We start from the raw sequence: 27514 nt of genomic DNA, 5'->3' as shown, positions 1-27514 counted from the left end.
GGCCAAAGTCCAACATATCATATCAGTCTAACATTATCTAAGACTTCATAAAAAAAAAATTTTAATTGAACATAAGAATGGAAAAAAAAAATAGAAAGTAAAATTTCAAAATTGAAACTTGTAAAACCCACGTGATTGCCTTGGAAATAGAAGAGAGTTGGTGTGGACAATAAGATTATGTTTGGTAACAGTTTTTATTTTCTATTTTCAAAAACTTATTTTTAGAAATATAAAGAAAAAAAAATGTCTTGTATTTTTGAAATAAAAAACATGTTTGGTTAGTTGAAATTAAAAAAATATATAGTTTTTTGAAGAAAAAAAAATGTTGTTATTAGGATTTGAACTTTAATGTTAACTCATTAAATGAGACAGATTTATTAAATTTAATGCATATTTTCATTAACTTTTGAAAATTTAAAACTGAAAATAACATTGTGCATGTTTTCAATTTCCTTCACAAATTGAGTTTTAAGAACAGTTTTTGTTTTCTGTCCATTTTGAGTTGCCAAACAAGCTTTTTAGTTTCAAAAATAGAAAATTGTTTTTGAAAACAGAAAATAAGGGAAAAAAATAGTTCCCAAACATACCAACTCTCCTGCTTATTTTCAATTTTCACCCAAATTATTGTTTAATTATATTGTCTTTGAATTTATCTTGCTCATTGTGGTTCGATATCGATACTCCAAGAATTATATTGCTACGATCTCCTGCACTTGAGAGTGAGCAAGCACACCCCAATCACAAGTTTTGTTATAATTAGGATGATGATTACAAGTTTTTTTTTTTGATGCCGATGATTACAAGTTTTCATAGTTTATGATACAAAATATAAATATCCTATAGTTTAAATTAATGATAGTTTATAATAAAAGTGTTTTTTTTTACCTTCTTCTTAGATTAAAAAAATAAAAAAATAAATAAAAAGAAAAGGAATCAAAGTTAAATGCCATATAAAAAAATTGACGTGCAAGGCAAGCAACTTATGGCTACTACATATAATATTTAGTATTGTCACAAATGAGAAAATTGGTTGTAACCTCAAGTTACAACCTTACTCAATATTTTTTCATTAGAGATGAGAAATCCACCATTAGATTACATTTTTTTCTTTTATCCTCCATACTTGCAAAATTTCTAGAAAACTAAAGATCAATAGCTATGCCATCAATAAATTGTTTAAATTGCAAATTTTTTTAGTTTAAAATTATGCATAAAATATAAGCTTATAGATCATGTAGTAAATAATATTTGATTGATATAAAAATTGACATGTGTATTAAGAGCGTAAAGAACATACAATTTAATGGTTGAATTTTAGTAATGTTTATTTTATTGAGTAAAGTTGTAATTTTAGGCTACAACCAATTTTATAACTTTAGGCTACAACTAATTTTGTAACTAAAATTTATCCTATCACAAATATCTACTTCAATATATAAAATTAATAATAATAAGAAGAAAATTCTTTATTTACGTTGCAAATACAATGTATACCTATAAAAGTTCATAATAAATTTTATAGTGCACATATACCACCCAAAGTTTTATTTTTTATTAGTATAAAGTTTTTAATTTTTGTTGCAACTATATGCTCTAAATGGAGACAAAACCATCCATTAACTCTAGTGAGATTTGAGACATTGAAATACTTCCACTAACACGAGAAAGTATACCATGATTGAACATTACCAACTCAGCATTTGAATTGGTGTTTCCAAACCAATAAAAAATTGACATGTGTCTTTAAAAAAGTAACACATCAACTTATTAGATCAACTCCAATAAAAAGTCGAAATTATTCCTAAAAAGTTTAAAAGCACCCGCCTCTTTCTCCATTAACTCTAGTGAGATTTGAGACATTGAAATGCTTCCTCTAACACGATAAAGTATACCATGTTTGAACATTACCAACTCAGCATTTGAATTGGTGTTTCCAAACCAATAAAAAATTGACACGTGTCTTTAAAAAAGTAACACATCAGCTTATTAGATCAACTCCAATAAAAAGTCGAAATTATTCCTAAAAAGTTTAAAAGCACCCGCCTCTTTCTCCCTCTTTTCTAAACTCTAAGGGGGAGAGAGGGTGAGTAGAGTAGAGTAAATTTGGTCCAAAATTAGTCTATTTTTAGCCGACTCTACTCTACTCCCCTCTACTCTCTCTCCTTCTCCCCTCAATCCAAACGGACCATGAAATTGCATAAACCTAATTTTTTCTCTTTCTACTTCTCAGCTCTCACTTTGCATCTCTCTCCCTGGAATCTCCTCTCTCTCTCTCGAACTCTGATTTGCCGCCAGCACAACACTGTTTGGTATCTTCAGACTCAAGTGCCTATGAGATCAGCCCTTGTCTTTGTCAAAAAACCCCATATTCCCCTGTTTCTAGTTAAATTTTTGTTGTAGGTTCTTTTGTAGAAACATAAAGCTTCTTTGTTTATTAGTTGATAAAAGTATTTGGTGGTTGTGCTTGAGTTTCAGCCATTAACTATTCCTTTGGGCGTAATTGCTTTTTCCAGCTATGCATTTTAAAGTTTGTTTCTTTTAGATGCATCTAAGTTTGCAATATATGCTAGTTTACTTGAAATTTTTAGATTTTGATCCATCCCTTATAATAATTTTGTTACTTTATGTTCTACTTTTTTTTTTTTTGTTGTTGTTGTTGTTGTTGTAGTAGTTGGTTTAGTTTGCCATTGGTGGTGGAATTGGAATAGTAATGCAATTGCTTTAGTGAAAATAGGGAGTTGAAGTGAATAGAGACTATGGTAACGAAGAAATGATGGATTATTGGACTGGTGGCAATGGAGGAAATAGTGGCAGGTATTGCCCATATGCTCCTTCATTGCCACTATGCACATAATCTATAGTCACTGATGTTTTCTTTATTCAGGATACATTGAGTTATGCCTAAAAGTCTCTTAGATATGTTGAGAGTATTGGAGAACAGGTTCTGGTAGACATCATTGTATGATAGTTAGGGTGCAATTCTTTTGTGAATTATATAGACTAAAGGGGTCTCCTTTGGAGCTGAAATTGTTTTTATTATGTTCTATATTGAATGTTTGCCTTAATTATTCATTCTTGTTCTCATATGCTGGAATTTTTGGATTTTTGTACTTCTAAATGATTTTATTAGCTACCCTCTAACACTTATTGTGTACTTGGGCTATGATGTTTCTATTTTTTGAATAAGAAATTTTGTTATAAAAAAATAGATATTGAAATATGTAGTAAGTTGAGAAAGAGATATTATTATTTTTGTTTCCTATGTGACTTGGATTGGCATTTACTTACTTTTTTCATGGGAATGGTTTTACTAATTTGAAAGTTTGAGCTTAGGAAGTGAATGGGAATGAATTTGACCATTTCCATGTCTCCTATGTTGGGATGGATCTTCTCCTATTCCTTTCAAACAAAAAGTGTTTGTTTTATTTAGAAGGTGTGTAGTATCACTTTATGATATGTTATTTTGTGTGATATATTCAATGTGATATAACATATTTATTTGATCAGACATCATTTATTAATGAAAGTTGCCGGTTATCCTTTACAGAAATTGTTGTTGTTGTTTTTTTTTTTTTTTTTTTTTTGAATAAAGAAATTGTTGTTGTTGGGCATCATATCAATTTTCCTAATGTGGAATTATAGTATCTTATGGCAATGGAGGGTGTAGGATTTCCAGCTTGAGCATTGTAGCTGCTGTGATGTGTTTAAGAGCCTAAGCTGAGTGCCATGGTTTTAAAAATTGGTATGGTGAAAAAACCGAAAAAATAACTGGTTACTGGTTTTTTGGTTGGACCGAGGTCCAACCGGTGGTCAAACCAGTAATATCATAAATAATTTAATTAATAATTTTTTAAATTATATAAATAAATAATAATTTTTTATACTAAAACTAATTAATAATTTATGAATACACATATAAACCAAAATGATCCATAAACTATAATGCTCTATAATTCATTAATTACTAGTGCAGTAGTAGACTGAATCTAATAATATATATATATATATATATATTATTTAAACGTTTATAAAATTTAATTTTTGGTGAAAGTCCATATAATATGTTATGCATTTTTATAAATGATAATAGTAACTAATTAGTTTATATTCAGCAAAAAAAAAAAAAAAAAAATTTAACTAATTAGTTTATACCTAAACCAATGGACTTATAAGTTATATATATAATTATAAATAAATAAAGGGGAAGAAAAGACTATGAGACAAGACAACATTAAATAAGAAATGGTAATGATGGTCACATTGGGGGAGTAAAAAAAGATTAAAAAAATTAGAAACTTTGGATGGAAACCCCAAAACTCAAAAGGCCGGCCATTGCCGTTGGAACTAAAAAAAAGCTAGCCACTGCCAGTCATTTTTATGTTTCCCACGTCTTCCAATATTTTACTGAAAGATTTTTTTCCATATCACGTCTTCCTAGTACCCACTTCAAGTTTAACTCTTCACTTCAAGCTTTCAAGTTTCAACCTCTTCCTCTGTGTTCAAGCTTTCAAGTTTCAACATCTTCCTCTGCGTTCATGCCTTCAACCCCAGTTTGCAAATGTCAATGAATCAATGGTGCCACCACTCACCACCACCTAGCAACGCTGTCCCAGTGTTAGGCTCTCGTCAGTGGCGTAAAGACAGAGTGGCCGATAATCGGTTCAACCATACTGGTTTCGGTTTTTACGGTTCAACCGTCCAGTTTCCAGTTCATTCCGACTTTTTGTTAATTTTTGGTTTTTAATCATAATCAGACCGGATTAATGACTGGTTTCCGATTGAACCGATCAAACCAACCAGTCCGGTCCGGTTTTTAAAACCATGCTGAGTACTGCTATTATGATAAGCTGAATAACTGTTGATAAGAGCAAGTGATGGAAGTTATAAGACCTAGAAGATAAGTTAAAATCACACAAGTGCTGCAACTAATGTCATGTATTCTATAGCAAGTGCAAATTCCAACTTAGCATGTGAGAGATTAGAATTAGTTAGAATAATGTTAGTAGTTTCAAGCACTTAGTTACTTGTTAGTAATGAAATGTATAAAAGGTCATGTACTATAAATCATAGATATCAATAAAATAAGTCAAGTTTTTTTGTTCTAGAACACCTTCCCCCTCTTCTTACGCTCTATTCCATATTTCTAACGAGGTTGGTTCCCTTGAAGAACCATTAAGAACTAAATATATTCTTAATCAACTAAAGGATCTTACCACTACACATTGATAGCTTTTTAGACATTAAATAATTTGAATGATTATTTGTCTAGAATCTAGAATTGTGCACTTCAACCGATGCCTTATTTATAAATTCAATTGTAAATTTCAATTAGATTTCTTTAAAATAATATTTTAGCTATGACAAATAGTAAAATAGAGGCAAAGGGAGCAATGAGAGAAAAAAAAAGATTTCAAATAGGTAACCAAGTTAACGTTCAAGACTTTAAAGCAAAAAAAAAAAAAAAAAAAAAAAAAAAAAAAAAAAAAAAAAAAAAAAAAAAAGTGAGAATCAATCCTAAAAGGAATGAAAAGAAAATTTTTGGGAACCCTGAACTTTTTAGGAATTATTATGAATAACCACTAAAGTTCTTATACACTAAACTTTATAAACAAAGTGAGAATCAATCCTTCAAATTTAATATGTGTTTGGATTTGGATGATTCTGCGTCTGGCGTTTTCAACATTTTCCTCTTTTTTTTTTTTAACCAGAAGTTGGTTTTACGTGGGACAACAGACCTGCCAATGGGTCCTGTGCACAGGACCCACTAGCACTTTGAATGTCCACACATTGGTCTGAAATGGCACTGTCAGTGGGTCCCGTACACTATTTACAAGACCCACAAACATCTTTTTTCACAAAAACTTTAATTAAAAATATGTCTCACACCAATATTCACACATTTAAAAATTATTTTGCAATAGTGTTTCATTTTTCAGCAAAATAAGCTGTATCCAAATGAACCATTTTCAAAATAATCTACCATTACCAAAAAAGAAGTATCACAAGATTGGGAAGACATTTGAAATAAAACCTGTTGCAGTTAAGTATACAAAAAGAGGATCATAGAATTGGAAACATGCTTAAATAAAACCTATCACAATTCTTTCTAAAAGTTATTAATTCACAATATATTGATATGAAAGTTTTGATGATTCAGTTGTTCTCCAAAATGCAGGATTTTTAGGATTCATTTCCATGTCAGTATAGGATGACAGATTGTTCACTAACTCTAGCCACATACTCCAAGAATTCAGTCAAGAGGTAGGGCAGTTTTCCTTTTAAGTATCCAAAACCATCTATCTGCATCACAGGGGAAAAAAAAGAATCACAGCTGAGAAAAAAAAAAAAAAGAAAAAAAAAAAAGGAGAGAGAATAAGCTGCAGCCAACATTAGCAGAAAAATCCAGACAATATAAACACTTAAAAACCCCCTTGAGTCATGAGAAGTCATTACAAACGAAGGGCACAACTACACAACAAAGCAATAGAAATATCAAACCTCACAGTGAACTTTTAGTCATGCTTGTGGTCATCAATCTAGTCTGAATATTTTTTCTTTATCATCAATCCTAGTGTGACACTCACCAACAGATCTGTAACATCTAGAAAGATTACCAGTTTTACTAAATGAAATGCATAAATTCACTCTCACATTGTTGTAATTGTCACATTAAATAAATAAATAATTGTTTCTCAAAAAAATAAATAAATAAATAAATAATTTAAAAAAAAAAAAAAAAAAAGTTGATTGGTTACTATCATTTTAAAGTTACATTTTTACATTCAAAGACAAAAAGTTAGAAGCTTTCATTCTAACTTATCATCTAACGCAATCATTGGCAAAAAACAATATTGGTAACTGCAGAGTAAAATTCAAAAATATATGAATAGCTTATTCCTAGTTCCCATAAAACAAGACCAGCATTAGCATTCCATTTAAATGTCATTCATTAAATAATTGATGTTTTTTTAAAAGAAAATTAAAAGGAGGAGAATATTTTATGCCATCAATAGAATGTGCCATGGTAGTAGTATATTAAGGGGAGAGAGAGAGAGAGAGAGAGAGAGAGAACATTTGTGATGTGTGTTGCCCCAAATTTGGTGTCCTGGGCTTTGCTGGTGTAGAAGGTCCGCTTCTAAAAGGCTGTGAGAGTTTGAATCTGCTCATCCTATCCAACCTCTCCAACGTAGTCAAGTTCTTTGAGGCATGGCTAGTGGAGATGTTAGCCAAAATCAACATCTTTGCATCCTCATCCAAGTATGGCTGTTTACGCAATAACAAATAAAAACATCAACAACAACAACAACAATAATAATAATAATAATAGTAGTAGTAAAACTAATGCTTTAGGTTTAAATGTTTTAAAAAGAAAACTGCACCTTTAGAAAACATGTAAGCCCCTCGGGCAATGACAAGCCAAAGATCTCAATTTCCTTTTCCACAGCTTCACTAGCCATATAAATGAAGTTTAAAACCCCATTTCTTGGTTGCTTAAAACCCTAGGAAAGCAAGAAAGAATTATGTCAGCAAATTAAAACCTACAAGAAAGATTACTTTTGAGTACAAACACAAATAGAACCATACAAGAAAACATACCTCAACACAAGATATGTGCAATGTAAGAACAAAATGAGTTCTAGAAGACTGCTCATTCATTTCCGTCCTGCACAGAATTAACCCAATAGTTAGCCTTTTTGCATCAAAACTATTCAACTAAGTAAAATGAGCATTAATGACAAGGGAGGGGACTTAAAGAAAACCATACATTAAATGAAATATGTGCTATCTTAACTAAAAATATGACAATTGTTATGCACAATACAATAAAGTAATTAATTTTTATTGATAAGTATAACAGGATTAAATTGATGTGAACCAAGTAAACTTTAAAATGCATTTACCTTTTTTCAACAAACTTTTGAAAAGCAAAAGAAAACTCTTCAAAATTGGACACGTCAACATTTTCTTCCGTGTCACACAATAAATTGTGGACACTATCTTTGGATATTGCACTCATGAATATCTGCACATATTTATGACATTCTTAAGAGTTTTATTAGAAAAGATTAAGTAGATTAAAACAAACATTAGTTTACCTGCATTGTGATTTTCTTGCCAAGCTTTAGAAGATGTTGTCTTCTTTGACAAAAATGCTCTAAAGAGCGATATAGTAGTTCATCTTCATTAGTGTCAAAGCTTTGGCCAAAGCTAATTATACAAACCTGCCAAAACATCAATACATCATTAGATTAATGCAAGCTCATTATAAAAGGCAAAGCAAAATTCTGCGATAGATGATATGTAACCAAGTGATGTAATAAGTTTAGACTTGGCCAAAAAAAAAAAAAAAATACAAATACAAGCGAAATGGTAGGCACAACAACTATATACAATAAGTTCAGAAAGTTAACAACTGAAAACACAAGTGAACTAATGATGCAGCCAACTAGATACGTTTAATATTTCTCAAAATCTGGTACCACAATGTGTGATGTGGATTATTTGGTGGGAACGTAATAATTGTGTATTTGAAGATATGGAGCACACCGGGGATCAACTTATTGCTTTATCTGTAGGGACTTTATTTGATTGGCCTTGTGTGTGTGGGGGATTCACTTATGGGACTCCATTCCGATTTTTTTGATTCTTCTGCTTGTACATAACTTCTTTTTTCCTTTGTTGATTGTACATATATTTTTTGGCTACTTCATCCTTTTAATGAAGTAGTCTTTTCTCAATAAATTTTTCCTTACCTATTAAAATTTTTTTTCGTTAGATTACTATTTAAGACTTTATATTAATTTTACCAATTGATATATAAATTTTAGAGAATCATTCTCAACATCCCCAATTTGGGTTTGTCTCTTTACCTACACTTTCTATTCCCCAATTTTCTTTGCTATAAATCAATTCCACCAGCCCATTGGTTACTTTGACTGCATCACCCAATATACTTGTCGATTCATTCATAGATCTAATTGTACATTATTGCCTCTTCTTTTGTCCATATCTAAAATTGAAAGAGATCAAGAAACTCAAACTGCAATTACAAGCCTTGGAGCAGAAACTGCGGCAGGGATGAAGTACTACAGAGAGACCTTGATAACTACCGATGAAGGGATAAATCTGTCCAACCATATTCCCCACCACCTCAAATCTATCCAACACCACCAACTCTTTCACCATCACCTTCACCATACCTATTTTCACAACCACCTGCCCAAAACATTTATATACGTTCCTCCCATTAACTTTCAACCCATCCCTACACAATTAAGCCAACACCATGAGCCTCGTAAAACCCATGGGACACAAAAAAACCCGCCTACCAGAGAAAAAACCAAACAACATCATCAACCTTAGAAAGCCCTTGAGCCACAAAGAACCCACCTACCAGAGCCACAAACAACCTAACTACCAGAACCACAAAAAACCTTTCCACCAAACTTGTTGACCCCTCAACCTCTAAAGCCTCGACACGTTATTTCCAAATCAAAGAGACTTGAGACTAGGTGAAATTTATGTTCTTTTTGCATTGATGCAAAGACCTTCACGTTGGTCCTTGAGAAAAGCAGAGCAGATCCTTATTCAATCCAAGAGCGCAGGGGAAGTTATAAGGGTCCCATGTGGTTTGGCTGGTCCGGTCTAGATCGGATAGTGGCCAAACATTTCAGAATTGCACTCTTGGGATTTGGGCCAGAAAAGCTTTTTACAGGTTGGAAAGCTCCTGCTTTGAATGCTTATGGTCAATTTTTATATTTGGGGGAAATTCTGTAATTTCTGCAAATCCTGCGAATCAAGGGTATTTTGGTGATTTGGTTGAGTCTAGAATCTTCTAGGAGATCCTAAGTATCTTAGGTTTATTTTCTTTCAGTCTGTATCTATTAGGTTTTTATTTTCTTTCAGTCCGTATCTATTAGGTTTTATTTAAGTAGTTAAACTAGTAGACCTAATAGAACTAGGAGTCCTATTACTACTAGTACAAGCATGAATCTTTATATATTGTGCTCAATGTATTCAAAGGAAGTAGAATGAGTTGATTAATAAAATTGAGTGTTTTGAGCAAAAGGCCACACATTGGCCTTTTTCTTTCCCCTTCTCTCTCCTCTTTCTTTTCTTCATCTTCTTTTTCTTAAGTTACTGTTTATGGTACTGTTCACACAGCCCTGAACAACCCTAATTTCTCTCTAATGCTTCCTTTTTCCTAACCCTAAACCCACCATGCATGGACTCAAGGCCTACTGGCCTAGTAGTGTTGACTTGGGTTTTGGCCCATCAGGTTCTAAATCTTGTGAAGCCCAAACACAATATTTTCTGCAAGGACAAACCTATAGGGATATATCTTTACCTATTTCCTCACACACTTGTGTAGAGTAGGGAGGGGGATGCCTCAATCGTTACAATAGAACACATGAGGCTTTCCATGGGTTTTTCTTGAGTTTTCTCGGCAAAAGTTACAGCAATATCACAAGTTCTTTGGGGATGTCATCAGATTGGTTCATTGAGTTAAAAGGAGGGCAATGCCTGCATATTCTGACAGAATTCAAACAACCGACACCTCTCAAAAATAATGAGAAACCTGTTGATGAGAATTGGAAGCTCTTGGGAGTGGCACAAAAAAGACCGAGAAGAGGGTGAATGGTGCAATGACACTGGATCGAAAACTGAGGTTTATTAACCAACACCACATGCACTTTGTTGGAACTAAAAGAAAAAATGTTATTCAATCATTTCTGAGGAGTTGGAATCAAGTGGGATAGGCGAATTTGGACAACTTTCGGTTCCGACAAATGAACATGAACTTATTTCTGTCTTGGAATGTCAGGGCCCTAAATCATGGGTATAAAAGATCAGGATCAGAAACTTGCTCAAGCTTTGGAAGGCAGATATCATTTGTTTCGAGACACAAAGGTGGAATTATTTTCAAGATTAATGATAAGAAGCCTTCGGGGTTGTCATCACATTGATTGGTTATATTCTGTTGGGGCCTCAGGTGGAATTTTATTAATGTGGGATGAGAGTTGTTGAGAAAGTGGATGAGGTAGTGGGTAATTTTTCTGTTTCTTGCAAATTTAAGAATGTGTCGGATCATTTTGAATAGGCATTAACAGGAGTTTATGAGCCAAACATTGATGGTGAGAGGGATAATATGTGGGGGCTGAATTATCTGGTCTTATTGGTAGGTGGGATGTTCCTTGGTGTGTAGGTGCAGATTTCAATGTCATCAGATTTCCTACAGATAGGTTAGGGGCCAGACTCTTACACTTCAGCAATGCATAGCTTTTCAGATTCTATTTCTACTCATGGTTTGATTGATATCCCTCTTGGAGGCAATTTCACTTGGTCAAATAATCATGAGTTAGCATCTTTTTTTTTTTTGATAAGTAAGAATGATATATATATATATATATATATATATGAAAGGCTACTCTATGCATGAAAAGCACAGAGCAAACCCAAAAATTACAAGAAGAAAAAAACAGAGAAAATAAATAAAAGAAAACCAAGCAACAAATTAATTACAAAAGAGAAAGAAAGCAAGAAAAGAAGTGAGAGAATCACTAGTAGTGAGTCTGCAAGCCCGAGACCAATAAAAAAGAGTTCCACTGAAAGAAGCAAGCATCTGATCATCGGAACTATCCAAATCCTCAAAAGTCCACCGATTCCGTTCCTTCCAAATACACCATAGTATGCACAACAAAACTAAATTCCAGATCTGAGACGAATGCTTCTCCAACCAATTCCACCAGCCAAAAACCAATTTTAGCATCTATGTCTAGAATTGATAGATTTTTGTCCACTTCTGATTGGGAAGAGTGTTTTCTTTTCTAGTTCAATGACTATCTAGAATATGCTCATACCATTTCCTTATTCTTTTGAAATGTGGTAGTATATAGCAGGGAAGACCTTTCAGATTTGAAAAGATGTGGTTGAAGGTTGAAGGGGTCTTTCAGATTTGAAAAGATGTGGTTGAAGGTTGAAGGCTTTAAGGAGAGGGTTAAGGAGTGGTGGAATTCATACCACATCCAAGGAACTCCAAGTTTTATTTTGGTCAACAAACTGAAAGCTTTGAAAGGGGACTTAGAGACATAGAATGAGAATGAGTTTGGCAATGTATTGTTTAAGAACCAATTAATCTTTGATCTCAAAGAATTAGACGCTTAAGAGGAATCTAGGCCCTTGTGTGTGGAAGAGAGGTAAAAAAGGGTTCAACTACAGGTTGAGCTTGAAAAAAGTCGTATAAAGGAGTTCATTTGCAGCAGAAATCTAGAGCCTTATGATTGCGGGAAGGTGACAAGAATGCTAAAATTTTCCAACGGATAGCAAACTCTCACCATCAGAATAATACAATTAGTCATCTGCTTAGTGATGGGGTCCTTACCTCTGACCAAGTAATGATCAAGGGTCATATTACTCAATTTTATGAAACTATGATTTGAATAGGAGAATATGACAAAATCCTATTCAATATGATCAAGGGTCATATTATCCGATTCAAATCATAGTCATCACACATATCTTTTCACACATATTTTCCTATTCAAATCATAGTTTCACACATATTCAAATCATATTCTCACACTGAGGTTGCTGGTTGGTTGGAAAGACCTTTTAAGGAGGAAGAAATTCTTAGCGTGGTTAAGGACAATTACGGTGATTAACCATCAGGCCCAACAGTTTTTTGTTTTCATTTTTCCAAAATTGTTGGGATATAGTGTCCGCTTGGAAACAGCTTATCTAGATTTTTGCTAAAAGTGTGCTAAAGTATACTTATACCTTGAAAAAAGAGAAATAGTTGGGAAAAGTGAAAAAAAAAAAAAAAGAAGTGGGAAAAATTAAGGTTTTAAAAAACTGTACATAAAAGTTAAAAACTAAAAGCTGGTCCCAAACTCACCCATATTAAAACAGGATTTGTTGGTAGTTTTCCAAGAATTTTATAAACATGGGACATTTGAGAGAGTCTAAATGCTATATTTATTCCTTTAATTACGAAAAAATCAGGAGCTATGGAGGTGAAAGATTTTTGGCAATTAATCTGCTTATTAGGAGGCATTTATAAACTTATTGCTAAAGTTTTGGCTAACAGACTTCGATTGGCATTGGGAAATATTATTTCAGGCTTCAAGAATGCCTTTGTGAAAGAGAGATAAATTCTAGATTCTATTTTAATAGCTAACAAATGCATAGATAGCATATTAAAGTCCAGGATTGCAGGTATTCTTTGTAAATTGGATTTGGAAAAAGCTTACAACCATGTCAATTGGAATTTCCTCTTTTATGTATTGCAGAGATGTAATTTTATAGAGATAAGGAGAAAGTGGATTTTCTTTTGTAACTCCAGTGCCCAGTTTTCTATTTTGGCTAATGGCAGTCAGTGTGGGTTCTTTGAAAGTTCTAGAGGGCTTCAACAAGGAGATACCTTTGTTACGACCCTAACTAAGTGTATCTAGTAAGGGAAGCTGTGAGTGCTGTACAAGATTGTTTTATAGGATTTATCTCAATGCATTGTACTGTATAAATACCATAGTTAGTTGGTTGGTGGTCAGTTAGAATAACCAACTGAAAGTAGCAGCAGTGTATTACAAGAACCTATAAGAGGGAAACGTGTGGATGGAATGGATCATAACTGAAATGATAATCTTCTTCTTAACTCCTTTCCTTTGTTCCTATCTCAATCTCCTTTAGGAGACTAGGTTCCCTTGAAGCAACCATAATCATAAACCATATCAATTCCACCATTCTCATTACCAAAACTACTTAGAAGCTTAACATTTGGTATCAAAAAAGCTGATGGTAGTTGGAGAATGTGTATAGACTATAGAGCTTTAAAGAAGGCCACTGCTAAAGACAAGTTTCCAATTCCTTTTGAGGATGAATTGTTAAATGAACTGGGGCACGCATTTTTTCAAAACTTGGCTTGAGGTTTGGCTATCATCAAATTAGGATGAGGGAAGGTGATATTCCTAAGACATCTTTTAGAACTCATGAAGGGCATTATGAGTTCTTGGTGATACCCTTTGGATTAACAAATGCACCCTCTTTTCATATCAGTCTCCTATGAATGTTTTCTTTAAACCTTACTTGAGACACTTTTCCCTAGTGTTTTTTTTTAATGATATTTTGGTCTTTAGTAGCAGTTTGACTGACCATGTCATCCATTTAAGGGTTGTCTTAGAGGTCCTGTTTCAGCACAACTTATATGCTAAAAGATCTAAATGTGTTTTTGGCTATGAGGAGGTAGAGTATTTGGGTCACATTATTTCTCGCCATAGGGTGAGAGCTAACCCAAGGAAGACAGCTGCTATGCAGCTTTTGTAATGCAGGACGATTAATAGAAAAAGAAAATTAATGGCTAAACCTAAGAATCAACACTTAGGTCGCTTGGAATCAGCGCCAAGCTAAACCCTTAGGAATCAGCACCTAAGGTGTTAGGAGTCAGCACCTAACAATTGGAAAAAACATCTAATCTGAATTTCATTAATCACGTCTAATCCTCAATACAAATAAATTAGTCTCTTATATAGAGCTAGAGATAAAGATAACAACATACCAAAACTAATCCTAACCAAACTCAAATACTAATACTTATCTAATCTCAAAAATAAACAAAGGAATCCTAAACAAATCCAACTACACAAGAAATCCAATCTAATTAGGTGTGCTGTCCTCATCATTTTGCCTATTCCCAAGTCTGTGAAGGCATTAAGACGTTTCGTGGGGCTCACAAGCTATTGTAGGAAGTTCATACAAGGGTAAGGCACAATTGCTCAACCCCTCACTGACTTGCTCAAGAAGGATTCCTTCCATTGGAGTGATAAGGCTCAGGTTGCTTTTACTCAACTCAAGGAGGCAGTAGCTAACCGTCTAGTTTTAGCCCTACCAAAATTTTCTAAACCCTTCATTATTGAGTGTGATGCTTCTGGATTTGGGGTGGGAGTTGTGCTAATGCAGAATCATAGGCCCATAGCCTTCCACAGTCAAACTGTGAAGGGTAAGAGATTTCACTTCTCCACTTATGACAAGGAGTTGCTACCTTTGGCCACTGCTATCAAGAAGTGGAGACCCTATCTGCTTGGTAGGCCTTTTGTTGTCAAAACTGATCACCAAAGTCTCAAATTCTTGCTTGAACAAAGAATTGGAACCCCAGCCCAACAGAAATGGATAACCAAGCTTATGGAGTATTCTTTTGCAGTGGAATATAAAAAGGGCATTGATAACAAGGTAGCTGATGCACTTTCTAGGAAGCTGGATGAAGACCATGAGACAGAACAGTTCGAGTGAAAATCTAGTAGTCTGTTCTTGTTGTCTTTTCATGATCCAACTTGGATAAACCTTCTTAAAGATTGCTATCAACAGGATGCCTTGTCATTCAGTTGATTCAGTCCATTCAATCTGGGTTTGCAATTCCAAAAGGATTTTCACTGCATAATGGGTTCCTTTTATACAAGGGAAGGTTTTATTTGGGGCCTCACTGCCCACACATTCCTCTGGTGCTCCATCATATTCAGAGCAGTCCTACTGCACACCACTCAGGTTACTTAAAAGTCTTTGCATATGGCCAAGCAGGAATTTTATTTTTAGGGCATGAAGTCTTTTGCATAATGGTTATCAATTTGATTGACAGGAGAACTAACTATAACCACTCCTCGGCTAACTAACTATTCGCCTTTTGGTTAACGGGGTTCGGGAGAATCCAAGATACTGAAGTTTGAGGCTTTCCAAACCAGGAACAAGGAACATGTTTCAACCCATAAATTGCTTAAATCAAGGAGTGCAATCCCTGTCAGAGGATCAAATCAGAAACTACACCACCAGCAGATTTGTTACAACCCTTACCTATTCCCAATAAGCCTTGGTCTGATGTCAGTATGGATTTTGTTGAAGAATTGCCTAAATATCAGGGTTATGAAGTGTTCCTTGTGGTTGGTGATAGATTGACTAAGTATTCCCACTTCGTGCCTTTAGACCATCCTTACACAGCTTCTAAGTTTGCTAGTTTGTTTATGCAATATATTTTTAAGCTTCATGGTATGCCAGTGAAAATTGTGAGTGATTGGGGTGTTACTTTCACATATCTCTTTTGGTCTGAATTATTCAGGTTGCAAGCTGTGAATTTGGCCATGTCAACAGCCTATGATCCACAATCTGATGGTCAAACTGAAATTGTGAATAAAATTTTGGAACAGTATTTGAGAACCTTCACAGGAGACAGGCCTCACCAGTGGGCTGAATGGCTACCCTTGGCTGAATTTTGGTTCAACACCAATTTTCACACTACCCTCAAGCTAACTCCCTTTGCGGCTTTATATGGTTACCCTCCTCAAACGCTTCAGGATTATATTCCTGGTACAACAAGGGTTGCTGCAGTGGACTCTTTCTTGAGCCATAGACAGCAGGTTCTAGCTGTTATCAAGACCAACTTAGCTGCTGCCCAGGAAAGAATGAGGGAGCAGGCTGATAAGCACAAAACTGAGAGGTCCTTTTAGGTTGTGACTTGGTGTACTTGAGGCTCCAATCTTACAAACAGAAGTCTTTAGCTTACAAAGGCAAATGGAAACTCTCTCCCAGACAATTTGGCCCTATTCAGGTGCTTCAAAGGGTGGGGGAGGTAGCTTATAAGCTAGCTTTACCTGATGATAGCAAAATTCACCCAGTCTTCCATGTCTTTTGTTTGAAACCGAAGCTGGGACAACATGTAAATCCAATTTCAACTCTTCCAACACTCATTGAAACAGGGAAATTAATTCCAGAACCTATAGCTATTCTGCAGACCAGAACACAGACTCTAAGGGTTAAAACTATCACTGAAGTTTTAGTGCAATGGCTAGGGACTGCTCCAGAGGATGCTACTTGGGAATCCATGCATTAGCTAAGGCTGTCCTTCCCTCACCTTGTGGGCAAGGTGCTTTAAAAGGGGAGGGGTATGTTAAGACCCTAGCTGAGTGTATCTAGTAATGGAAGTTGTGAGTGATGTACAGGATTGTTGTATAGGATTTATATCAGTGCATTCTACTGTATAAATACCATGGTTGGTAGTCAGTTAGAATAACCAAGTGAAAGTAGCAGCAGTGTCCTACAAGAACCTATAAGAAGGAAATGTGTGAATGTAATGGATCATAACTAAGAAACTTAACACCCTTATCGCCGTTGCTCTTTGCTATTGTTATGGAGGCTCTCAGCCATATGATGGAAAAAGCAGTTGTTGTTTGTCTTATTTCTGGTTTTTCTGTGGGTACTGAGGTACCTAATAATACCACGATTTCTCATCTTCTTTTTGCAGATGACATTGATATTTTTGATAAGATGATCCAAGCCATCTGTGGAACTTGTAGTTTTATTTACTTGGTTTGAAGCTATATCTGGTCTGAAAGTAAATTTGGCCAAATCTGAACTATGCTTGCATTTGTCAAGACTCTAATCTCATTAGAATCACTAACTAAAATGGAAGTCCCAAACTATTATGATTCCTTATAATCTAATGGATCAAAAATCAGTTATAAAGAACTCTATCCTTAACTTACTTGAAAAAGGATTCTAATCTCATTGGAATCTATATAACTTTTAATTAGAGCTTTAATCTCATTAAAAACTTCTAATTAAAATAAATTAAGGACTTTTAATCATACAACAACTCCAATCTCATTAGAATGTTTCTTAAAAGACAAGTCCTAAACAATTTAGGACTAAGAGTTCTATTTAATTTGAGGTGGGAGATGCGTCTACTATGAAATTCTAGACTTCTTACAATCCAGAAATGGGTTAATTCATTGGAAGTTGAATTTTGATCATGCAATTCAAGATTGGGAATTGGAATCTTTATCTATGTTCTTATATCTACTATATTCCACTAAGGTGGAGGGGGCTAGAGTAGACAAGTTTTGCGGGAAGCCTTCAATTCAGAGAGCTTTGATGTTCTTTCTTATTAAAGAGTGTTAGCTCCCCCTAGTGGTGACAGTTTCCCTTGAAAGGGTATTTGGAAACCAGGAGTCCCGAGTAAAGGGGCCTTTTTCCCTTGGGTGCTGCTTTGGGGAATATCCTCACAGCACAAAACGTGAGGAAGCATACATTTCAGCAAGCTGGTGTTGTATGCGCAAGAAGGATGAGGAACTTGTAGACCATTTATTGTTACACTGCCCTATTGCTAGTGAATTATGGGGTTTTGTTTTTGCTCTTATTGGGGTGAAGTGGGAAATGCCTAGAAAGGTTGTCAATCTTCTAGCTTGTTGGCAAGGTAGTTTTGGGCATCATTGAAGCTGTAATATATGGAGAACCATTCCTCACTATTTAATGTGGTGCATTTGGAGGGAAATAAATGGAGGAGCTCTAAAGGATGTGATCGATCTACTTTAGAATTAAAGGAAAATTTTTTTAAAGACCTCGCTTGAGTGGATGGTAGCTTTAGGGAAGTTTTCTTTTTCAAATTTATTTCATTTTATCATTCATTGTAATATCCATAATAACCTTCAGCTAGTACAATTTATGTGTACTTATTGATTCTTTTTGAATAAATATTATTGCTCATAAAAAAACATAGTAAAATATATTCTAATGCACTCTGTAACTACGTTAAAATTCAAGTTGACAAGTGGTAGACACAAAATTACCTTATAGCCATCGAGTGCACTTTGTAAGAATTCAGATGTTTTTTCAAAAACATCATCTAGATTAGATTCATGAGAAAACACTTGATCAAATTTGAAACGATGGTTTTTCTCTACAGACATTAAGTAAGCTTACATCAGTGTCTTTGATAACAAATTAAAAAAAAAAAAAAAAAAATGTAAAGTATAAAAATTCATACCTTCTACTTTCAAAGCAATATGCAGGTCAGGAACATTAATTGAAGTTCCATCATTAATTGAAGTTCCATCACCATCAACAGGCAACAAATAACACCGGCAAAAAAACTGCAGCTTCCCTTTTAACTCCTACAATAAGAACGAATTTATTACAAGTGTTAAACAAATTGTCCCAAAAGCTTGTGCTATTAGGAAATGATAATTTAATCATTTAACCATAATTCTAACACTTCCTCTCACGTGTGAGCCTAAGCTCCCCCTTAATAAGTAAGGCCCGAAACCTAGAATTTTTAAAATTTTAGATGGTAAGTAAAGTAATGCAGGATCTCCTACTTTGCTGCCTTGCCGATTGTTCTAAAAGATTAAGTTATAGAAATGGTAAATTTAATCATTTAACCATAGTTCTAAAAAGTAAAGACTCATAATACTAGTAAACAAGGAAAGAGGAAAAAAAATTACCATGATAGTGTTGTGTTGCTCCTTCCTAACATCATCATAAGTATTCCAGCCATCATCTGCTTTCTGTTAAAAAATTTATAAAAAAAAAAAAAAAAAAAAAAAAAAAAAAAAGAATAAAAGCAACTCAAAGGATTAATTTGGCAAAATTGAAACTTTTTTTCTAAGAATAATTTTATTGCAATGAGACTACTTCATAAAGAAAGACACAAGGTAGCCAAAAGAATTACAAAGAGAAAAATATCTACATATGAATTGACTCTATGAAAGATTGAACACAATTACCATCCGTGAGTCCCAAAAGCCAAAGACCACAGATGAAGACAAGGAAGAGCTCAAGGGAAAAAAAAGATTTAATATACCAAGATTCAAGAATTGTAGTCTAGTTTTTTTTTTTTTATATAAGTAAGAAGTTTATTGATATCAAAAAAGGAACACCCTAATACACAGGGAGTGTACATGGGGTTTAAACAATTCAAGAACAAAAATTACAAGAATCTAGGAAATCAAATTGTGGTCTAGTCTTGATATCGGACCCTTTTAGCACCTTTGATAGGTCATTTTAGTTATTAGTATTGAGTCTTTTAGGTTGAGAAGCTGCTGGATCAGTTTTAATTTAGTTCTATTAGTAAGGGAAATTTGGTAATTTAAAGAAATCTGGAATGGGCTGTCCTTGGCTTTACCAAAGGCCCATAAGTCTTATTTTATGTTTATGTATTATTAAATCTTTTATTTAATTATTATTAGTATTCCTATTTATTCTAGGAATAGGTTATTTAGAGTCCAAGTCCTACTAGAAAGAGATAACTATAGCCTCTATATAAAGGCTCTTTTGTAGTCATGTTGTTTTAGAATATAGCAATTGATTAATAAAATTCAGCAGCTTATTTTAAGCTTAGTTTGTGTGATGCAAACTTCTCCAAGGTGTGATGCTAAGGAACCCTATGTGTGATTGTGTTTTATTTATGTTATTTTCTGTTTATCCCCTGTTTCAGCCCCAAACAGCCGTCAACATTCATTCTTTTCTAACCTAAACTCTTAAACATCAATCCTTATTCAAGAATTCATCAAGAAACCTAATATATGAACTTCTTAACGGTCCTGCATCAACCACTCATAAGAGAACTAATGTATGACCAAAATGAAAATTAACCAAAAGTTTTGGGTGTAAAAATGAACTTTAGCATGCAGATTAATTAAGCCACCAGCATTACCTTCACTTTTTTGCCTAATGCAATGAGCTCCTGCTCAAGCTTCTCTATCTGCATTGCAAGTGAAAAATAAACTTAGTAGTGCACACATACTATATACATATTATTTATTCCCAAAAGAACCATCAATAATACCTCAATTATTTCAACACTGAGTTGCTTTAGTTCCGAGAGCAAAGTCTTTATGAGCTCCTTTTTCTACCCACATTTTTGAGATGAAAATCAAGATCAAATAACTGAGAACTTGAACTAGAATTTCCTTAGAATTAAGAATCAAAGCTTGAATTATAGAGATAAGTTAGAGAAACATAGTTTCTATCCAGGTCTAAAACTAAGTTAAGTTGCATAAAAAAATAATAATAATTCTACGCTTACATAACAAGCCTATTTATAATCTTTAACTACTAGGAAATAGTTACATCTAAACAGACTATCACAACATAAGTTAAAGCTGAAGTTAATAAGAATATATGGCAAATCTTAGAAGTCAAAATAAGGGGCTGCCTACTCGCCTAGTGTTGTTAAAAGCGCACTTAAGCACAAAGCGCAAAGCCCTTGGAGCTTTTCCCCTCTAAAGTGACGCGCCCTCACAAAAGTGCTGAGTGCGCCTTAGGTGCGCTTTTTTGAGCTTTTTGTAAAAATTTAAAAAAAAAAAAAATCTGATTTGATTTTTAGCCATTAGATCTAGATATGTTTGATATAAGCCATTGATTTATTATATCAAAACTAATAGTGTGGTGTGCTACCATACACCTAAGCCTATCTCTTTAGATATTTTAGAACTTTTGACCACAACCACACAAACAAACACTAAAGTCAAACACTCCTAACCCCACTCCCAACCCCACTGCTCTCTTGGTATCAAGCTCAAAGGTCTCTCTCTCTCTTATATTCTTCCTTTTTAAACCTTTCCTTTTTACTCTTTTTGAAACCAAGTCCTCAATCTTCTTCTCTCCCTCTCTCTCTTTTTTTCCCCTCATTCTGAAACCCACGACACAACTACATAGCTCCTCTTTCTTCTTTTGTTTTGTTTTGTTTTTTTTCTTTTCTTAAACCAGTTCCATTTTCCCTCTCTCTGTTTTTTTCCCCTCATTTTGAAACCCAAGACCCAGTCACACAGCTCCTCTGTTTCTTCTTTTTTTTCTTTTTTCCTTAAACATGTTCCATTTTTTTCCCTCATTATGAAACCCAAAACTCCTCTCTTTCTTAGTTGGGTCACTCATGAAAAAAAAATAAACATGTATGAATGTATGAAATTATTTACATGTAGTAATTGTTTAGTAACTTTAGTTACTTTAATAGATGTCAAGTGTCAACATAGCACTTAGACCTGGAAAGCACGGGTGTGGCTCCAGGGCCGTTGCACCCACCCAACGCGCACCGACGCAACGTGCGATACGCGACGCCGCTGACCGCGCGTCCGTGCCGCATCATTTTTTTTTTTTTTTTTCATTTTCGAACTCGCGCCGACTCATGTCGATTCGGGCCGAACTGGGCCATATCAAATTATATCAGCCTTGTGTTGATATAACAAGGTGGATGTATGAAGCAACAATTCCATTCAATGTTGTTAATTATGATAGTTTCAAAGCTGCAATTCAATCTATTGGACGATATGAAATTGATATGAAGCCCCCAAGTTACCATAAAGTGAGAGATCCTTTATTGAAAAAGAAAGTGGCCCACACCAATGATATAATGAAGAGCCATAAAGAAGAATGGGCAAGAATTGGATGTTCCATTATGTTTGATGGATGGCAAGACAAAAGTCATGGATCTTTGATAAATTTTTTGGTGAATTGCTCTAAGGGAAGCATGTTTATCTAGTGTATTGATGCGTCTTCATATATGAAGACCAAAGAAAGAATGTTTCATCTATTTGATAGCATGGTGGAGAGAATTGGAGAAGATAAAGTTGTACAAGTTATAACTAATAATGACTCAAGTTATGTGATGGCAGGTAAGAAGTTATTTATTGAACTATATATCTTAATCTCATGAAATTAGAAAACAGTATTCATATTATATTTTTCTTTTTATCTTAATTGTTACTAATTGTCATACTTATATTTTTACATTATTAGGATGATTATTGGTGGCAAAATGACCTCATTTGTATTGGACCCCGTGTGCTGCCCATTGTTTGGATTTGATGTTGGAAGACATTGCAAAGCTTCCTTAAATCATGAGAACAATAAAGAGGGCAATTGAGCTTATTGGGTAAATATATAATTGTACAAGTCTCATAAACATGATGAGACACTATACAAGGCAAAGGAACTTGCTTAGGCCCGCTAAAACTCAATTTGCTACTTCCTTTCTCACATTATCAAGTATACATAAGCAAAAGGAAAACTTGAGAAAGATGTTTACTTCAGAGGATTGGACCCATAGCAAGTAGGCAAAGGAGCTAACAAGAACAAGGGTGGCTCAAACAATTCTAATGCCTACGTTTCCGAACATTGTTGTTTATAACCTTAAAGTGTCAGGTCCTCTTGTTTGTGTGCTTAGATTGGTTGATGGGCAGAAAAAACCTTCCATGGTGTACATTTATGAGGCTATGGATCAAGCTAAAGAAGCAATTGAAAAATCTTTTAATGAAAGGGAAAAAAGATACAAAGAAATCCTTGAAATAATAGATCGAAGGTAGGAATGTCAACTCCATCGGCCTTTGCATGCAGCTGGCTATTTCTTAAATCCAAAATATTTCTATGATAATCACACTAAAATTGAGCAAGATGAAGAGGTGATGACTAGCTTATACAAATGCATACAAAGGTTGGTTCCAAACATTAATCAACAAAATAAGATTATTGAAGAGTTGACATCATATAAGAGAGAAGAGGGCATCTTTGGGTTGGAAATGGCTATTAGGCTGAGAAAGAAAAAAGCACCAGGTATTTGCTTTGTTAGCTTTTGTTAGTTGTTACTTATTAGTTTGCCCATTTTATTAAATGGAAAAATTATTTAGTTCTTATAAAGTTTGAGTTAAGTGTTAAGAGTTAAGACCATTTTTTATTTTCCTTAACAGTTGATCAGTGGTCTGCTTATGGAGTTTCAACTCCAAGTCTACAGCAATTTGCTGTAAAAGTTCTTAGCCTAACTTATAGTTCATCAAGGTGCAAGCAGAACTGGTTTGAACATGTGAGTGACTAAAAAGTTAGGGACTTAATTGTGAAATTTATTTCATGATTTAATTATCATGATATCATCATCTATGCATATTAATATATGGCTATACAGATTATGTAGGTGCATAGAAAGAAAAGAAATAGGTTAGGCTGGTTAGCACAATGATGAATGATTTGGTATATATTAAGTACATCAGAGCCTTGAAGCGGAGATATAATTTGCGTGACACAATTGATCCAATCTCCATGAAAGATATAGAAGATAGCAATGAGTGGTTGACTGGAAGAGTAGAAGAAGATGAACTAGATGATTTTCTAAAGATGATCTTGAATTTGATGATGATATTTTGACGTGGGGTGGGGTAGTGTTGCTAGAGCTTCTAGTGTTGAAGAAGAAAGATTCAACTTGGGATCAAGAATGTGGCCACTAGGGCAAGCAACAGGTTCGAGTTCTAGTTCACAACATGCTCCTCATGATGGAGATGAAGATGATGAGGAAAATGATGAGGGCTACAAATCTTGTGATGACAATGATGATGGTCGCTTGCTTAATGAGGAAGATGATTATGTAGATTAGGATTGCAATGCATATTTGCATTGATTTTGTTAGGCAAAGATATTTTGTTAGACAAAGATAACATTACTTATCATTCTAGTACTTTTTAGCCTTTGTCTTTTTGGTTCTATACTTCAATTTTGATTCAACCATGTTTTGTAACCATGGCCATCAAATATCATGGTTGCATATATTTTGTAAAGCACAATAGAATTATATAAATGTTATATAAATTATATAAAATGTTTTATTGCAATTTATATGATTAATTGATCACTTGATTGTTGTATTGATCATTAATAATATTTTTTTTAATTTATTAAAAAAAAATTTAAATGTGGGCTTCACATTGATCAGGCACGCACTTGTGCTTTGCGCTTTGCACCTAGGCTCCAGGAAGCCCTTGCGCTTAAGTGCGCTCAGTGCTTTTATCAACATTGTGCCTGCCCTAAAATGTCAAAAATGTTGGCTAGTTGTTTTGGCTTAAGAGTAGAGGGTGGATGGTTGACAATCCTCCAACGAGTAGAGGAGGTTGGTTGGCTGGCCTAAGGTAAAGGGTGCCTACATCAATTTGTGCGTAAAAAATGTACAATTAACTTAGTGTAGAACACACTTTTTTTTTTCCCTAACCCATCAGCATTACCTTTGATTCCAACTGTTTCTGCTGCTGCTCTTTCGATAGAGACGTCTCCATGAGCTCTTATTCCTGCAAACACACACAAATAAGTATATATCGATTTTTTCTTTTTTAATTTATAAACTATCAGCTTTACAAACACATAAATGTCGTACCAAGTGCACATAGATTTACACATGCATAAGGAAAAAAGGGGATAATAACCATCCAAAACATCAATCACAAAAAAGAAATTTCATACAAAAATGTAAAACAAACTACTTTCTTGAAATGAAAGATAAATAGTGATGGATGAAAAATAGTGAAAATGAAAGATGTTTTAGAAAGCTAAGTTGCTTAGAGAAAAAAAAATAATGAACTAGCACTTCAAGAGACACACTCTTTGAATAATACCTCATAGGTAGATTTCTTGGATTCAAATTCAACTAATTACAATCAAGATTTTCAAACCCGGACCATTCATTGAACCGTAAAAAGGAGAGGTTCAAGGTTTTGAGGTCGAACCGAGGTTGAACCGAGGTCGAACCATGATGACGTCATAATTAATTTAATAATTAATTAAAGCCTAAATATAAATATTAAATTTATAAAACTAACAAAATTGACTAATATATCTATATATGTGAGGAAAATTTAATGATTTTCAAGCATATATTTAATAATTAAATAAGAAAGTTAATAAAATAAAATAATAACCATGAAAACATTAAAATTTATGATTAATTTTTGAAGTGAAGTTGAATATTTTTGAAGGATTTTAATTATGGATAATTTAATTAAGTAGAATAAAACTGTGATAAGTTGTTTTTATTAAAAAAAAAAATGCTAAGGGATTGGACCGCACGGTTCTTGCAACCGGTTTGTGCAGTCCAACCCCGGTTTTAGGGGTTCATGGAATTGCCACATATGCCCGGTTTTTTATGCTTAAAAACCCGGTTTTCATCCCGTTTCCCAATTTTCACGGTCCAACCTCCCGGTCCGGTCCAGTTCTGAGATCTATGGTTACAATGAGGGCAGCCTTACTTATTTATAGTTACAAAAGCAAACAGCTGAGTTTGTTACAAGCACCCAATATGTGGTGGCCATGTGATTGGCCAAAGCCTAACAAACTTCTCTACCTAACTAATAAGCTAATGCACTTATCACCAACAACCTATCAGCTAACTAACTTTCTGTTACAAGTGATAAAGGCTATTAAAAGTAAAAAGAAACTACTTATTATAAACTAGTAACAGATAGATTTAAAAATGAACTAAACCCTTTATGTCTTATAGTTTTGCTAACAAAGTCCAAACAAATTTGGGCCATGGCCCACAATCTTTAGTCAGCACCGATTTAAAAGACTGACCCTCTGTGCTACCATTGGGCTTAAAACAACACGACCCACCTCGCTAACATTAGAAAAATCCAAGGGTATGTTTAGTAGCTGTTTTTTCAACTTATTTTTTGTTTCCAAAAATAATTTTTTATTTTTGAGACTAAAAAGCTTGTTTGGGTACCCAACATTGACAGAAAACAAAAATTGTTCTCAAAACTCAATTTGTGAAGAAAATTAAAAACATGCAAAAAAAAAAACTGTTTTCAATTTCTAATTTTTAAAAGTCAATAAAAACATGCATTTAATTTAATGAATCTGTCTCATTTAATGAGTTAGCATTAAAGTTCAAATCTTAGTAACAACATATTTTAGTATTTTCTATTTTTTTCTTCAAAAAAACTATTTTTTAATTTCAGCTAACCATACATGTTTTTTATTTCAAAAATATAATTTTCTTTATATTCCCAAAAACAAGTTGTTGAAAATAGGAACCAAAAACTGTTACCAAACATAACCCAAGATTTTCTCTTTTCCTTTATTTCCTATCCCACTAGTGCACAATCGTGGTTCCTCTTCCGCCACATCTTCCCTTCTAGTATATTATTATGAAGCCCTTAGCCAAAAAGGTATTGGACCCCAATTGGAGGATAAAAACATTGTCCCCCTCTTACCGATAGGTAAAATTCTCTTAGCACTCTCCTCTCGCATACAAAGTATGCCGACCTCTTTCATAGATACGTAACAAATAGAACGACACCCCTTACTCAATTGCATACTCAAAAGTTTTGGATTCAATGAAATCAAACACGGAATTTCCTTTTAAAAAAACTTACCGTTGGGGAGACTGAGAGAGGTACGAGTGAGATTGAGAGAGCTTGTTTTGTTCCTGAAAGAAAACAACAAAATATAAAAAATAAAAACCCATGAAGCAAATGCCTCAAAAAAAAATTCAATCAAACCCCAGCTTTACTAATACCCAAAATTGAAACCCTAAACCAAAAATCAAAACAAAAAAATTTTAAAAAACTTACCGTTAGGGAGATTGTGAGAGTGTCTTGAGTGAGACTGAGACTTAGAGAGAGTGTCTAGAGTGAGATTGAGAAGGTTTCACGGAGAGAGAGAGAGAGTTTGAGAGTGACGTGATAGAGACCCAAAACCCAAATTGTGTTTCTTGAGAGAAAACAAAAATATTCGGATTACCAGTGACCCGAAAACCGACCCGAATATACCCGTCCAAAACATATCGGGTCGGGCGGGTATATGCTCACCCCTGGCCCAAACCCATAATTTTTCCTAGTTTAATGATTTTTGAGTTCCCATAATCCGAGCCCCACACAATCAACCAATTCAAGCCCAGCCCCTCAAATTTTGGATAAAGGTTTTGTTTTTAATTAAATTTTGCATA

The 27514-nt window shown here is 34.1% G+C and overlaps 1 protein-coding gene and 1 long non-coding RNA gene across 3 annotated transcripts; one reads left to right on the top strand and one right to left on the bottom strand.

Moving 5' to 3' along the window:
* Positions 1-5996: 5996 nt before the first annotated feature.
* LOC126699382 (kinesin-like protein KIN-14N) lies at positions 5997-27280 on the bottom strand. Of its 2 annotated transcripts, XM_050397142.1 has the most exons (14): positions 27141-27280; positions 26943-26995; positions 24798-24860; positions 20603-20665; positions 20471-20518; positions 19260-19322; positions 18803-18929; positions 18606-18715; positions 8097-8222; positions 7902-8023; positions 7597-7663; positions 7380-7499; positions 7073-7263; positions 5997-6300 (listed from the first exon to the last, which is right to left on the bottom strand). In XM_050397142.1, exons 3-14 carry the CDS (start codon positions 24846-24848, stop codon positions 6297-6299), a joined length of 1092 nt encoding a protein of 363 aa, XP_050253099.1. In that variant the 5' UTR covers positions 24849-24860; positions 26943-26995; positions 27141-27280; the 3' UTR covers positions 5997-6296. The 2 variants fall into 2 exon arrangements, with proteins under 2 accessions (XP_050253099.1, XP_050253098.1); XM_050397141.1 differs by lacking the exon at positions 26943-26995 and having other exon boundaries at positions 27141-27251.
* Positions 8625-11367, top strand: LOC126699383 (uncharacterized). Its single transcript, XR_007646784.1, has 2 exons — positions 8625-9888; positions 9921-11367. It is a non-coding gene; the product is annotated as an uncharacterized LOC126699383 (long non-coding RNA).
* Positions 27281-27514: the final 234 nt, after the last annotated feature.

This window comes from Quercus robur, chromosome 9 (genome assembly GCF_932294415.1).
Source record: "Quercus robur chromosome 9, dhQueRobu3.1, whole genome shotgun sequence".
Taxonomy (NCBI): Eukaryota; Viridiplantae; Streptophyta; class Magnoliopsida; order Fagales; family Fagaceae; genus Quercus; species Quercus robur.
Note: the sequence above shows the minus strand (reverse complement) of the source record. Positions and strands in the feature narration are given on the sequence as shown.

What these genes read in the sequence shown, in the direction of transcription:
- LOC126699382 (XM_050397142.1), bottom strand. Translation starts at nt 24,848, where the DNA reads ATGGAGACGTCTCTATCGAAAGAGCAGCAGCAGAAACAGTTGGAATCA. An exon ending in AGAAACAGTTGGAATCAAAG is followed by an intron (nt 20,666 to 24,797) that starts GTAATGCTGATG and finishes AAATGTGGGTAG; the next exon opens with AAAAAGGAGCTCATAAAGAC. An exon ending in CATTAGGCAAAAAAGTGAAG is followed by an intron (nt 19,323 to 20,470) that starts GTAATGCTGGTG and finishes ATTTTTTAACAG; the next exon opens with AAAGCAGATGATGGCTGGAA.